This window comes from Sus scrofa, chromosome 13 (assembly GCF_000003025.6).
Source record: "Sus scrofa isolate TJ Tabasco breed Duroc chromosome 13, Sscrofa11.1, whole genome shotgun sequence".
In the NCBI taxonomy this organism is placed as follows: Eukaryota; Metazoa; Chordata; class Mammalia; order Artiodactyla; family Suidae; genus Sus; species Sus scrofa.
Window position 1 is genome coordinate 29,728,487 of NC_010455.5, and position 15,439 is coordinate 29,743,925.

General features: G+C 56.9%; 1 protein-coding gene across 1 annotated transcript; it reads right to left on the minus strand.

Moving 5' to 3' along the window:
- MYL3 (myosin light chain 3) lies at window positions 1,785-7,130 on the minus strand. The gene is given in 8 exon segments (NM_001278773.1): window positions 1,785-1,885; window positions 2,083-2,125; window positions 2,242-2,319; window positions 3,677-3,850; window positions 4,483-4,632; window positions 4,766-4,793; window positions 6,967-7,002; window positions 7,005-7,130. Coding segments are annotated over 7 exon segments (591 nt in total). The 5' UTR covers window positions 7,101-7,130; the 3' UTR covers window positions 1,785-1,885; window positions 2,083-2,096.

Below are 15,439 nucleotides of genomic sequence, written 5' to 3' on the forward strand. Positions count from 1 at the left end.
TCCTACCTGGGCTCCCTGCTTCTGCTTATGTCCTCCAGTCTATTCTCCACACAGTAGCTAGAGCGATGCTGATAAAACATCTCCCTGGGAGCTCCCGCTGTGGTGCAATGGGATCAGCCATATCTTGGGAGCACTGGGTCGCAGATTTGATTCTGGCCCAGCACAGTGGGTTAAGGATCCAGCATTGCCACAGCTGCGGCTCAGATCTGATCTCTGGCCTGGGAGCTCCATATGCTGTAGGGAGGCAAAAAAATGGAAAGAAAAAAAATCTCCCCAGAGCACACACCAAAGCCCTTCCTATGGCCCAAGTTCCCTCCATCACATCCTGTATCCTCCCCACCACCCTCTGCTCCCACCTCAGACCTTCATGCCCTCTGCCAGAATGTCTTCCCACCAATGCCCTTATGGCTCCCGGGAGAGATGCTGAAGTGGTGTCTCACACGAGGCCCTGCCCCAACTAACAAAGTAGGACCTGGTGGATAAATAGTCTGGTTTCCTCATCCCCTCTGTGGGACCACACCTCCATCTCCCGGAGGTCTCCTGGAGGTGCCCACAGTGTCTTCTGCTCCCATGTGCCCCAGGAACTCCCTTCCCTGCCTAGCTGCTCTCCCAAGCTCCCTGGGGTCACCTGATCTGCACAAGCTCTCAAGCCTGCCCTCACATACCCGCACGCGCTCCCATCCAAATGCTGCCCTGACCTCCTCGGTCCTCCTGGCCTGCAGGCTGTTTCCTATCCTGTGTAGCCTGCTCCTGGCTCTGGGCCCTTTATCTCCTCCATACCTCCTATCTCTAGGGTCCTGAGCCTCTGTCCAAGACATTGCTCTTTCTCCGCATCAAACCAGAATGGACCACCACCTCCAGGAAGCCTCCCCTCCCCATCCCTACTAGGCTCTGAGAGAAGGGGAGGGCCTGGCCCCAGAGCAGGACGTGGCCATGGGGCAGGCGTTTGCAGGGGTGCATGCATCTCCTCTTGTCATTTGCAGGGCTTGTGCACTTTTCTGCCTAGAAGCCAAGGGCTGAGGAATCACTAGCGGTCCCCAGATGCTGCCCCTCCAGCCTAGAGCCACACCACAGGCAGAGAGCCATGGCTTCTCATCAGAGTCAGGCAGGCGTCTAAGGCCTCTTCAGCTCTGACCATCTGGGGACAAAGTTAGCCTCTCCCCTACCACCCATTCCCAGTGTGACTCAAGCAAGGCCATTCTCTGCTCTGAGCCTGTTTCCCTGCCTGTGACATGAGTGGCTCTGGGCCAATGCCCTGCAGTTCCCTGATTGCTGGCAATGGAGTGAGACAGCCTGGACGGTGCTCTAGGGTTCCCCGTGGCACCCTTGTGTCAGAGGCCAGAGCACAGCCATGATCTCCAGAAGGGAGGTGGAGATCAGAGCAAGGGAGAGGCACCCAGTCCTCTTCCAGCTCACCCAGCTCACCCCTGCTCCTACCCCAGTGTCCTGGTGGGCAGGCTGGGAGGGTTTGGCACACCAGGGGGCACAGATTTGATGGGGTGAGCACAGAGGCAAGATTTCACGATTTCCCTCGTTTCGTCCAGGGCTCATGTGTGGCTCATGGATTTTACAAAATTCAACCAAAGGGCCACAGAGAAGAAAGAAGGGGGGTAGGAAGGAAGGAAAGAGAGAAGGAAGAGAGGAAATAAGGGAAGAAGTCATTTATTCATGGGGCCCAAGGGGTGGGGACAGAGAGGCAGTCACAGGCAGGTGTAGCCAGATGGGGGCAGAGACGACAGCCCTGCAGAGTGGTCTGCAGGGCTGTGCAGAGAGAGCATGTGCAAGAGTCTTGGTGTGCTCCCCTCCATCCCACAACGCCAGGCCACTGGTGTCCGCATCACCCATGGGAGATGAACTGTCCCCAGCATGGCCTCCCCTGGGCTCCCTGAGAGCAAAGGTGGTCATAGGTTACAGTGGAGGGGGGCGAGCAAGGCAGCAGGATGTCAGCTGAGAACTGGAGTTGATGAAGATGGGGAGGTGGCAGCAGGGGATTTGGACAAAGGAGGCATGAGGGGGAAACAGGGCTGAAATCAGCAAAGGTGGCAACAGGTTTGGAAGGGAGCAGGGGGTTGGGGGTCTCACCTGGGGTGAGAGGTTCAGCTGGCCATGATGTGCTTGACAAATGCTGGAAAGAAGAAAAGAGTGAGCAGCAGGGCTTCGGCCCTGGGTAGCCAAGGGTAAAAACCTAGGATCCCCAAGCCCCCCCCCCACCCAGTAGACTCCTTGCCCTGCTGAGTTTACCTTCATAGTTGATGCAGCCATTGGAGTCCTCTTGCCCAGCCATCAACTTCTCTACCTCGTCTTCTGTCAGCCTCTCACCTGGCAGGGGTGGAAGGCCGAGTCAGCACTGCCAAGGTATGAAGGGTGGGGGGAACCCTGCGCCCCCCTGGATGGTGGGTGTGTCTCTCTAGCCTTCCCACATCTCATATTGGCACAACCAGCATTGCACACAAGGCCTGGGCTATCACCCCCATTTCTGAGACCATGAGAATCAGTGACAAGTCAGAAAGGACAAAGCCTGGGATGCGGGCCTGGAGCCCTCTCCAACCCTGGACTCTGTCCTTGGTGTTCAGGTCATCAGCATACTCTGTCCTCTGTCCTCCATTCTCCATGAGCTGGTGGGTCTCCCTTCATCAAGGGAGGCCAGGTCCCCCATCTCCCTGGAAAAAAATCCCTTAGGGCAGCCCTTTGAGGCTAGATGAAGAACCCACAGGATGGAGCTGGGGACCCTGGGGCATGACTATGGAGGAGACCAAGAATCATGACCACTGTTCTGCAAACGAGTCTGACACTTTCCTGTCTCTGTGGTTTTTGTGTGGGCTGCGCTGGTCCCTCCACTGGAATGCCAACTGCGGTTTCCCTCACACCTCTTACCCCCACAGCAACACACACATACACACACAACCCCAGAGACCAGCACGGGGCTGAGCACACAGTATGCACTCAATAAATGTTCGCTGCAAGAAAAGGTTGCTTTGAGCAGGCATAATAGGTGCTTGATGAACATTTGCTATAGGCAAAAGTCTCTTTAAGAAGGAGGCACTCCGGAGTTCCCAATGTGGCTCAGCAGGTTAAGAACCCAACACAGTGTCCATGAGGACACGGTTTTGATCCCTGGCCTTGCTCAGTGGGTTAGGGGTCCAGCGTTGCTGCAAGCTGCGGTGTAGGTTGCAGATGTGGCTCAGATCTGGTGTTGCTGTGGCTGTGGCATAGGCCTCAGCTGCAGCTGAGATTCTACACCCAGCCTGGGAACTTCCATATGCCAAAGGTGTGGTCTTAAATAGATTCAAAAAAGAAGAAGGAGGAGGAGGAGGAGGAGGCACTCAGGTCAGGAAGCCCAAGAGGCAGGCACGTTATCTACTCGACCACTTAGGTGCCACGGCCCTGGGATTTTACCTTGAGGCAATGAACATTGGGACTGAGTTGATCCCCCTGCACCTCCCAGCCCCACCTGTCCCAGAGCTGTCCCCTCCAGTTCTATGAGTCATACCAACTGGCTTTCTTTATCCCCCACCTCATTTTCTAAATTCCCTACATTTCTGCTGCCTGCCATAGAGGCACCTTGACTGCATCGCTCTCCATTTCACAAGTGAAAAACAGGCCCAGCAGGTGACAGAGAGCTTTCTCCCAGATGCCCCAGGAAGGGGGAGTGAGGTGGGGAGGAGGCTGCCCTCACCCAGTGTGGCCAGCACGTGGCGGAGCTCAGCACCCATGACCGTGCCATTGCCCTCCTTGTCGAAGACGCGCAGCCCTTCCACAAAGTCCTCATAGGTGCCCGTGTCCTTGTTCTTGGAGATGTGCTGGAGCATGGGCAGGAACGTGTCAAAGTCCATCATCTTGGAGTTAAGCTCTGTGGAGAGATGGCCCAAGTTTTAGGCTCAGAGGGCTGGATGGGCACCCTTTCCCATCTGTCTGATGAGGAGGAGCTATTGCCCTCACACGGCTCCCAAAGCACTCTACACCAGTTTGCCATTTACAAAGCACTCCACTCTCACAAGGTACTTTACAGTCAACTGAGAAATGCATTACTCAGAGTCCTCAGCCCTTCACAAGAACAGTGGCTCTGTCCAGCGCCTCTGCTCTCTTTGGGGAAATGCCCCTTGCTAGTGTAATTTCCTAATAGACCCACTCTCTCTACTCTCCCTGCCACCTATATTTGGTCAGGAGCAGCTGGGTCAGTTAGAGAACTTCTTTGGAACTTCTAGACCTGTGGTGAGGGCTTGGTCTTAATCCTCCATGGGGCAAAGCAGGAAACCCTCTCTAGCCAAGATGGTGAGGGAAGCTGACCCCGCCCCACAAGGACAGCATATGGGAGCCTGAGGCCAGGTCCCTGGCCTGCTCCCACACCAGCCATCGCAGCTAGTTTGCCGTTGTCAGTCCCCTACAACAAGCCCTGGCAAACTGGTGTGGGACTAGATGGTATAGCGAACCACCCTGGCAAGACTGGCACTGAAGGGGACATCTCAGGCTGGGTGTACCAACCTTCCTGCTTTGGCTTCCCCAGGACACGGAGCACCTCGGCCTGCGTGGGGTTCTGGCCCAGTGCCCGCAGGACATCCCCACACTGCCCGTACGTGATCTTCATCTCACACTTGGGTGTACGGTCAAACAGCATGAAGGCTTCCTTGAACTCTGCCAGGAAAGGACAAGAGCTGTGGATATGCCCAGAGTCAGCCCACCCGACCCACCCTGCACTGCTGGCAGGACTCAGCCAGGGGACCCAGGGCCCAACCCTGCAGCCCTAGGGCTCAAGACCCCCACTCACCTTCAATCTGCTCCGGTGTAAATTCGATCTGAAAGGAGACCCCGAAAGATTCTGAGTGCCTGGCTCAGAAAGTGGGGCCAGGCCTCAACCCCTCAGCCGCTCCAATCTATCTACACTCCATTAACCCAGCTTCCACCCGAGGGCCTTGGGTCTATGTGTGCGTAGACCCTAACACCTGATGGGCCACATCTGGGGAAGTGGTGAGAAGAGCAACCTGGTCCCTGAAACCCTACCCCAGGGTGGGCTTTACTTGAGGCCCTTGGTCCTGACAGATGTGCCTAAGGCCACAAGACCTGACCAGACTGGCTTTGCCAACTCTGCCAGGCCTGGGGCCCAGTGGGCAGGGCTCTCCATGTGAGTGACATGGGAAGCCTCATCTCACTGGGGCGGGGGCAGGCAGTGGCAGGAGGAGCAGGGGCAAGGGCACAGGCCAGAGCCCTGTCAGCATGAGAGCATATCTGCAGGATGGTGTGTGTGTGTGTGATGTGCATGTGTGTGTGTGTGTGTGTGTGTGTACATTCACACAGGTGTGAGTGCACCTGTTTACATGTGTCTGCCCCCCACAGAGCCCTCAAGACGGGGCACTATCACTCACATGGTCCTGCCTACACCTGAGTCACACACACCCTCCCATAAACCCAGGGCACTCCCGCAGCATAGCACAGCAGGGGGCCAGGGCTGTGCTACTGAGTGTTTGCTGAAGCCGCTTCAGGGCTACCTGAGGTCAGGAGGCCTCCTGGGACCCAGTTTCCCCCTCCTCACTCGATACCAGGTCTATTTTTACCACAGTAGTTACTTGCCCCAAGGTCAAGGTCACACGAGGGAAAGAAGCTTGCGGGAGGAGAACTTGACTGGCGCCTCTCCCACTGCTGCTCCCTCGGAGTCCCATTCCTGTCCCCTCACCCCCCCTGCCACCCCCGCTAACCTCCATAGTGCACACGGTGCAGAGGGGGATCCTGCCTCTGCCACCCTATCATCCTGCCAGGTTGTCCCTCCCAGCTCTCTGGCTCGACTCCATGTTAGGTAGAAAAAGTTGTTGTTCCTGGGGGCCCCCAGGAAGCCTGCCCAGATTAGGTTCCCTGGGCTCCTGGTACAGCTTCCCTCAAAGGTCATAGGAGGGGCCTCACTAGTTCCTCCGTTCAGAGGGGAATCTGTTCAACCTCAGATCCAGTGAGACCAGACAATGCCACCACCATGGGCCCAGGGTTGTCTGACCTTACCTGGGGGCCTGCGGGACACAAACCTGAGGCCTGGGAATGGTTGGAAGTCAGAGCCAACTCCAGGGAGCACTTTCTATGAATAATTCCCACCCAGCCTGTGAGGAGGGCTTCTTGTCCCATTTTGCAACTGAGGAAACCAAGGCTTAGAGCAGCCATTGAACAAGAGCAGAGTTGTGATCTGAACCCATGTCTTGAGAGACGAGATAGGTGCCTCTAGGAAGGGCTCAGGAGAGGAGATGGATCTGTGTAGGTGGGTTGCAGGTCTTGCTGGGCCTGTGGGAACCATGAAGGGCTGGGAAAGCTCCTTGGGGCTTCTCTGCCAGCAGCCAGGACAGCAGTGACCGGTGGCCAGCCAAGAACAGGCAACAGGCAGGACACAGGGTGCGTGCCACTATGCAGATGCCACAGGTGGAAGTCACGGCTCGTTCTCCAAGTTTAGACTCTGACAAAGACTTCCAAGCCCAGCCTGGGAAGGGTTCTTAGGGCCACTGGTCACAGCTCTGTGACGAGCTTCCTCCATGACCTACCCAGCCTGTGGCTCACCCCACCTCAAAGCTGATATCCCGCCAGATCTGGGGCTGAGGCACTTTGGCAGGGGGAGTGTGACCCAGCCTCGCTTCCCCTTATTCCTCATCCCGTCCACCCTAGGGAACTTGGCATGGACTTGAGATCCCACAGCTGGACAAGAAAGATCCCTGCCTGGCTGCAGGGATGGGAGCACAGGCGGTCCCAGGATTCTCCAAGGATATGAGGTCCAGGGAGGACAACGGAGAGTCACTTTCCAAAGCCACCAAAAAGACAGTCCCTTCAGCAACACTGGGGGAGTCTTGCCTGATGTCTGACCACATCCTCCTGATGCCTGAAGCTTCCAACTTCAGCTCAGGACTCACTTTCTGGAGCCTGGTCTGCCACTGTGCAGACCACTCTGGGATCCACTTACCTGCCCTGCCCTTCCCTCCGAAACCCAGCTCCCACACCCACCTTGATCTTGGAGGCATCAAACTCAGGTTCCTTGGGGGTTCAGGTGCAGGTGCGGGCGCAGGTGCAGGAGCTGGAGCCGCCTTAGCAGCTGCCTTGGCATCATCCTTCTTGGGCTCTGGCTTTTTCGGAGCCATGGAGGCTATAAGCACAGAGAGGGGTGTGGAGAGAAGAAAGCAGAGAGCAGGGTAGGTGAGCCTCCTGCAACTGCAACCGGTTTTTATCCTGCCTAGACATCTCATGACCCCAGCCCCACCCCCGCAGGGCACAATGGGGACAGGGCCATAAAAGGACAGGCTAGGCTCAGGGGCTATTTTGGGGCCTGGATAAGGCATTGTTAAGGCTCAGGAATGGATGGGGGAGAGGGAGGGCTCTCCATTCCTCCCAATCACCTGTTGAGGAGACAGAGGGGGAGGGGAGGACAGGGGCCACTGCTCAACCCGTACACACACACTCAAAAGCACATGCACACACACATAGGAGCCTCGCTGCCCCTCAGCAGGTGAGAAATTGAACAGGTGTAGAAGGCTGGACAAGTGTGTGTTGTGCGTTGTGTCAGGGGCAGAAGAACTGGGATTACCTAAGTGCACCTCTTGAGTTAATCTTCCCATCTATGCACTGAATTCCTTTGTGTCCATGCCTGTGTGTCTACGCAGAGGGGGGATGATCTGTGCATGTCTGTGTGAGTTGTCTCTGTATGTCTGGGCACTTATATGGAGGGGGGGTCTCCATGTATCTATGGTGGGAGGGTTTGTGTGCATCTGTGTGTGTTGTCTGGGGTGTCTTTCCGTGTGTGGGTCCGTGTGTGCTGTGGCTATGTATATGCGGCGGATGGTTTTGCTTCTTTATTTGTGTCTGGGTGTTTATTGCGCCTGTGTGTGTCTGGTCATGGCTCGCAGGCAGCTGCAGCCCCAGTCTCTGGGAACATCCCAAGTGGCAGGAGAATGGGGTCTGCTCCCTCAAGAGCAGTCGCTCAGCCCAGTTAAACAGCCAAACAGCTTCCGCAGCCGCCTGTACCAGCCCCTGCCAGGCCCTGAGTCTGGTTTCTCAGTTTCGGCCTCACGTTGCCCCTCTTCGACAGCTCCCCGTGACCCACCTTCCCTTCACACCTCTGAGCCTGCTCCTCACCAGACCCTGTACACATTGTACCCTCTGCCCTTGCCCCTCCTCTGCTTGGCACATTCAGGGCTCAGCCCCATGGCACCATTTTCCAGGAAGCTGTTCCCACCTCTGCGTGCTGCCCTCTGCTGAGCCTTTTGGAGGGGCCCAGAAGGGGTCTGCTTCTTTGAAGGACGCCAGGGCACTGGGCAATCTTTGCCCCCTGGTGACCAGCCCAGGGTGCTCATCTCTGTCCCTCCCTCCAGTACCACCCTGGAGTGCCTAGCCCTCTGCAGTGGTAGTGACAGAAGGCAGCCTGGCTGGGCTGCCATTCGGGGAGGTGGGTGGAAGTGGGAAGGCTGAGGTACCACGAGCCCTTCCAGGCCCAGAACTCTGTGAGCGGGGACATCTTGCAAACACATTGGGCTCTGTTCCTTGCCCAGCGTCTGTGTCGGGGCGGGGGGAGGTGTTCCTGGTTATTTTTAAATGCCTGAAGCCTTTGAGAGAAACTTCAGAGGCATTGCCCTCCCGCAGGCCCCCAGGGATTTCCCGGGTGTACAGCGCGCTGGGGCTGGGGCCTGAGGGGAGAAGTCCCTGGAGCCTCTACCTGGGTGCCCCCGACTTCTCGCTGAGCCCAGGTCCCTCTCATCCTGTCACTCAGCCTCATGGCAAGGGGGACACCCAGGATAAGGTCCAGGGATGAGGGCAGGTCCCTTCCTAGCTGGAACACAGGACATTCCTCCCCTCATCTGGAGGGCAGAACACCCCACATCTGGAAATCTGACAATATCCGGTGCTGGGGGAGAGGCAAGTTTTTCACTTTTCTTCCAGATGTTTGGCAAGAGTATTGAGAAAGAAAGGGGTGGGGGAGGGTCCACAGAGACCAGCCAGAAATACCACAAGGAGAAGACAGACAGAAGGGGACACACAAAGAGAGAGCTTGGGGCAGCCCGCTCACCCAGGCCAGCTGACCCTCAGGACAACTGACTCTAGATGTCCCATGGGCACTCCAACCACCCACAGGCATAGCCAATAAGACACTACCTTTCAGTCACCATGGGGGAAACCAAGGCCCAGGGCCAAGGACATGCACAAGGGGCACCTAGACCCCCGATCTCATTAATTCATCCACATACAACTACCATCCCTCAGAAACCATTCAACATCAGTTGGAACAGAGGTAGACAAGTGACAATGGGCCTCCTGAGGCTCAGTTCCCAGGTCTGTGACAGTGTAGGCAGGCTCATGCCGCCCGCCAGAGCCACCTTCCTCTGTCTGGTGAGGGGGGAAGGGAAGGGGTGCCTTGGTCCCCCTTCCCTCATACACAGGGCAGATGTAGTCCTGCAGTGGGGACACTGTGTACAGAGACATCTTCCATTCTCTCTCAAGAGCTCAGATGGAGGCCAGGTCTGGACCTTCCACTGTCTAAGCTCTGGCTCCTGGGAGCAACAGTGCCCCAGGCTAACCCCATAGGCCACTCTCAACCCATAACTAATACTAAGCCCCCAGCAGGGATTCTGCAGGGATCAGCTCCCTTGACTGCCAGCAAGATTGGCTGTCCAGGACAAGAGGAAATCAGGAGATGGCAGGTGAACAGAGGAGGGAGCTTTGTGACAGGGAGAGGCAGGCAGTGGGCAGCAAAGACAAGCCACACAAGGCTTGGCACTCACCTCTCTTTCCCAGGTCCCTGGGCTCTATGCCCTTTAGGAATGGCAGCCCAGCTCCTGTCAAGGCCTGGGGGACCTAAAGAGCATCGGGGGAAGGATGGGGGTCTGGATCCTTCCCCTTTCACTCTTCTAGCTCCAGTGTCTGAGTTCTGGCCCAGTCTGATACAGATGGCACATTCCAGAGCCTCCCCCACCCAGGGGGGGAGCCACATTACCACCTCCTCCAGCTGCAAAAGACATGGGTCCTGACTTCTGAGGGGCCCATGGATAGAGGCAATAGACCCATGGCCACACTCACCTCCAAATTCTCTCCAGCCCCCATGCCTTCGCACAGGCTGTTTCCTCCCCCCAGTACCCTTGTGCAGGACCCTGACATGGCTGGCTCCTTGTCACTTCTGGGTCTCAATGAGATGTTACCTCTTCTGGGAAACCTCTTCAGACCACCCTGGACCTGCTCCCTCTGCCCTGCCTCTCACGCTGACTTCCCAAATCTGCACATCCTAAAAGGAGCTTGTTTCCTTGTAATTTTGTCTCCTGAGGGTGTGCCCCCTCCCATAAATGTCAGCTGGCATAGGAGATTTTGGTCTTCCATGGCTGTACATCCACAGAGTCTAGAACAGAACCTGGTACACAGTAGGCACTCCATAAATGGTGGATAAGCAAATGTCTCTAACATCTCAATTTATCTACCTCTCTCACAGAGGGACCAGAACCCCTTGCCAAATCCCATCCCTAGAGCAAGGTAAAGGGAGATTTGCTGATTGATTGACAATTCTGGTGACTGCCGGGGGCACCTTGGACAGCAATGCAGCCAGAAGCTGCCCCTCAGCCTACCTGCCACCACCTCAACTCAGGCCTGCTCTTTGTGCCACTCCCTATCCATGGCTGAGTCTCCTCTTAGGAGCATGAAGTGGTAGAGATGACCCCGTGGTAAAGGCAGTGACTTGACCATGACGAGCAGCCAGCAGGGGGCGCAGAAGGGATAGGAACAGGTCTTTGGATCGTAAACCCTAACCTCAGAACCCAGGGTCCAACCCAGACATCAGACTCCAGACCTGGAACCTGGAATGTCAAACCCAGACTCAGGCCTCAGGATGTGAACCCCAAACTTAGATCCTGAAATCCGGAGCCCAGGACCAGATCCCACTCTTGGGGCCCATACTCCAAAACCCAGGATGCCAAACGCAGACCTTAAATGCAGACTCCGGACCCCAGATCTCAGGCCCAGGACTCAAGACTCTAACCCAGAGTCCAGATCCAGGACTCAAGACCCAGGACCCAGGACCCAGGACCCAGTACTCAAACCCAGACTCCAGTCCCATAAACCCAAACCCAGTCCCCAGACCCCAGACCCTGTCTCAGCCAGGACAGGGGCTGCTGCTTTTCCAGACTGGCACTGCCTCCTGCCCTGTGTAGACAAGGCAGGGGCAGGGGAGGGGTAAACCGTTGGCAACCAGCAGGGGTGAGTGCTTGGCAGACCTTCCTGCTAGTGTTCAGAGGGGCATGAGGAAAGTCCCTCATCCTGTCCAGAGCCAATTTGGGGATCTCAGAATATGGTGGCCACGTGGAGGAGAGTGGTGGGGAGCAAAGAGAGGGAGGAATGGGTGAGGCCTGGTTGTCCCTTGGGCCCAGGAACCAGAGGCAGAGAAGGAGGGTCGGGCTCCCCACGTGCCCTTGTCCCCCTGGCCACAGGCTCAGCAGACCGCCCTGGCCCGCCCAGAACCGCCCCTCCTGGCCCACGGCCTCTGGGCTGGGACGCAGGCCCAAACTTCCCGGAGGAGTCGAGAACGCGGCCTGGGCCAGACCCAGAGCCTTAGAAGTAGGTCAAATGTTGCTGTGCAGCAGGTCCTAGGGACCCCATCTGGGCGTGGGTAGACCTGTGGGCTGCAGCTCCTCCTCCAGGAGACACATGTGTTTCCACATAGATGTGACCTCACCATGCACGATAGGTGCCTGCAAATACAGATCCTACACAGAGCTCCTAGTCCTTGCCCAGCTGCACAGATAAGGGGACCAGGGCCCAAGAGGGGCGGGAGGCTGCCCAGTAACTCTGGCTAGAGGTGGCACGAGGCAGCCACGAGGACCCAGAGAAGGAGAGGAATTTCTGCGCCATCCCACGCCCCTGGAGCCTTGGGTGAAAGTCTGACTCCAAGGAGGACTTCCCAGCAGGGCTGCTCTGCCACCAACAGGATGTGGCCTGCTTCCCGGAGGCACAGCCCCAGGCCTTAAAAGATGGGAAGGAGTAGCCAAGGGGGAGGCCGGAGACTCCTCATGCTCTTGTGACCCAGGCTGGTCCTGGCTCCCCTTGACCTCAGTTTCCCCATCTGTACAATGGCCATGGGTGGGGCAAGGTGATCCTGGGTTCAAAGGCCAGTCATGGCCCCGAGCAGTGACAAGCCCATCCTTGCCACCCCCAAGCCACACACAGACAACTCTGTCCTCAGCAGGCCAAACACACCCCTCAGGCCCCTCCCTCTGCCCACTGTGCTGACGGGGACCAGATGCTCCAACCTTGTGGTTCTGGGGGTGGGGGTGGCAGGGCCCAGCGGGCTGGCAGGCAAGCCCTGGGTTTGGCCCAGGGACCTATAATCAGCTCCTGCCCCTCTGATCCCGTCCCAGGACTGACGCTTGGGGCTGTGGTGTCCTGGCCGGCTGTGACCACGGCCGCTATATTTGGGAGCCCAATTGAGGATGAGGGAGGGGTGGGCAGGCAGGAGCCTCCAGGGACCAGGGCCTCACAGGGGACAGGGTGGGGAACACTGTTGGCCAGGCTTGGTCTCTTATGGAAGGAAGGCACAGCCTTGGCTTTGGGGGCCCAGTCAGAGGGGCAGTCTCTGCTCTTAGGGGCCTGGCCTGGGGTGGCAATCGCCCTGCCCTCAATGGCTGGTATAAGGAGGTAGAATGAAAATCTGAGTGCATGGGAAGGGGACGGGGTGCTGACAAAATGGATGGGAGTGGCTAAAAGGCTCTCAAGAGATGAGGTTTGGGATAGAGGGGTCTGAGATGGGAGGGATGGGGGGTGCCATCATGCTGGGCAAAGCGACGGAGAAAACAAAAGCCTGGGGCCAGGGTCCAAGGAAGGGAGTGAGGTGCAGCCCTAGCCCTGGCCCCCCAGTTCTGCCTGCTGGTCTAGCTTCCAAAGGGGCCTAGCATCTCCCCCAGCACGGCCTGCGGCCTCCCTGAACTGCCCTGGACATTCCCCACTGCTGGGCCAAACCCTGTACTCTCCCACCAGCAGTTTCCCAAAGAGCAAATATTTATTGTCCTTGGAAGAAAAAAAAAGAGTCCCCTTTTAGGATCAGGGTCTGGGAGCTGCTACTGAAGCTTGCAGGGGCATAGCAGCGGCCCCAGATGACCAGAAGCCCCACCTAGAGGCTGAGGGCGGAGGAAGGAGGATGAGCGGGCCTTGGAGGAGAGGAGCCATGGCTGCCCCAGGCTGCTGGGTAGGGCCCCTGCCCTGGCCTCTTTCTCCCCAAGATGTCCCCACAGTAGATTTAAGGGTGCACAGACTGTGTCCCCATAGTACGAGGTATGAATGTGTGTGTGAGCGCATAGACATGGGCAGTGTGGGTATGAGGATAGGAAGACACGTGTGATCATGTGGACGTGTGTCATCTTGTGCGTTCACGTGTGTCCGTGAGACTGTGACCCATGTGTGTAGGCGCATGTCCGGGTGCTCCTGGCTCTGTGTGCGTGTCCATCTGGGAGCCTGTTCATCTGCTGGCTTGGGGCGGGGCAGGGGCATGTGGACACAACCTCTGTTGAATGGCCAATTCAGTCAAAAATGCAAGTAAATTTAGCAGGGGAAAAAAAAACCCGTCAGTCAGACGAGAAGTCTGAATTGGGTGGTTGTTTGACTGGATGGACCAACTGTCTCAGGCAAACAGTTCACGCTGGCTGGGAGGAGGAACCAGCTCCCCTGGGCCATCATGGAGAAACTGGAGACGGGACCCCGACCTTGGCAGAGATGAGACACAGATCCTGGGATGGAGACAGAGGCGAGGACAGATTCAGAAAGAGAGGAAGGAGGCTTGTTGAGGTGGGCCAGGGACAAAGAGGGTGCCCAGGGCAGGAGGCAGCCTCCCAGAGCCTACAGTCAACGTGCGTGCGTGCAGTTCTCTGACCCCCAACCTCAGCCCCGAGCTGAGTATAAGGCAGATTCATCCTTAGCTCTCACTCACCCTGAAACGGCCCAAGATGGACAAGAAGGGAGCACCAGACCAGGATGCAGGAAGAGACGGTGGGTATAGGCAGCATGACATGGGGACAGTGACAGGAATGAAAAATAGTGCAGGGGACAAGGATGGCACTGGTGAAAGTGAAGGCAGGAGGGTGACAAGGAATGACTATGGTGACTATAGCAGAAGAGGCAATGGCTGGCTGGGAGGGCCTCCCTCCCTGTCCCCTTGCAGACCGCACCTAGCTGAGGTGGCCCCAGCAGACCCAGGCCTGTCCCCAGCCCACCCCACCCAGCACCAGCTGTGTCCTTGCCTCCACTGGCCACACAAATACTCTCTGTGGCTCAGGGTGTGGAGCTGCATTAAAAATGGCCCAAGCCCCCAGCCAGGAATAGTTAGGGTCAATTACTGTACCTGCCTATGTGGATATTTATATATCTGCTCACCCACCCAGTGTATTTATGTCTAAAGCACAACACATATGTATGCGTGCACATACACACACACTTGGAGAATACCCCAGGCAGGCTAACCCATCCCCACAGTGCGTCTGTGTTTGTCTGGAGACAGCCACTGATCCCAGGACCCACTCCACCCCCGCCCCGCCAACATCACCTGGTCCCTTTCTACCAACACTCACACTGAAGTGTGTATGTGCACCCATGCACACATACACACCCATAAACTCACACTCAGGAACCCGCCCACAAGTGCTTGAACCAAGAACAGACACACTCCTATGCACACATGTTTAAACACAAACCCTTACACTCTACAGATGCCTTGCACACACCTTCATTCACATAGGCACATGCACTTTGCTCACACATGCCCTTTGCATGCATATGTACACATATTCACGTATGTTTTCATGGACACACCCCTAACACATCACGCTTTAAGCCCATGGATAGAAAGAGCTCTGGGTGGGAATTAGGAGCACTGGGAAGGAGGAGAGAGGCCGAGGACAAGAGAAATCAGGGAACCATAGCAGGCCTGCCTGGAAAGGTTTGTGCGGCAGTAGAGCACATGCATGTGTGAATTTGAATGTGTGTGTCCAAGATTCTGAGACCTTTCTACTGTCTCCTCCCCAAGCCCCCTGCAGGGCCATCCCCACCCCCACCCTGTTTGAAGAGGGGAAAGAGAGGTCAGAGTACAGCAGCTGGGCCTGGGGAGGTCAGCGTCCCCAGGTTTAGGACTTGTAAGCCTTAGCATCTGTGTTGTTCTTGGAACACCCAGGCCCGATAAGGACTGGGGTCAGAGCTTGGCTCTCGTGGGAAAGGACTCTCTGGAAGTCTCCCGACCCATTCCTTTCCCAGATGTTGGACCCCAGAGCAGGCAGAGGGCAGGCAAAGGGGGTGGCTGCGGGACCGGCGAGGCCTCATAGGCTTGAGGGCCTCATAGGATTGAGGGCTGGAGAGGGACAACAACAGATTCAGACCCACAGATGCCCAGGAATGTGCAGTGACCCCTCAAACAAGCCCATGGACCTCCAAGCACAGAGTCTGAAGCAGATAGAAATGGAAGATACCA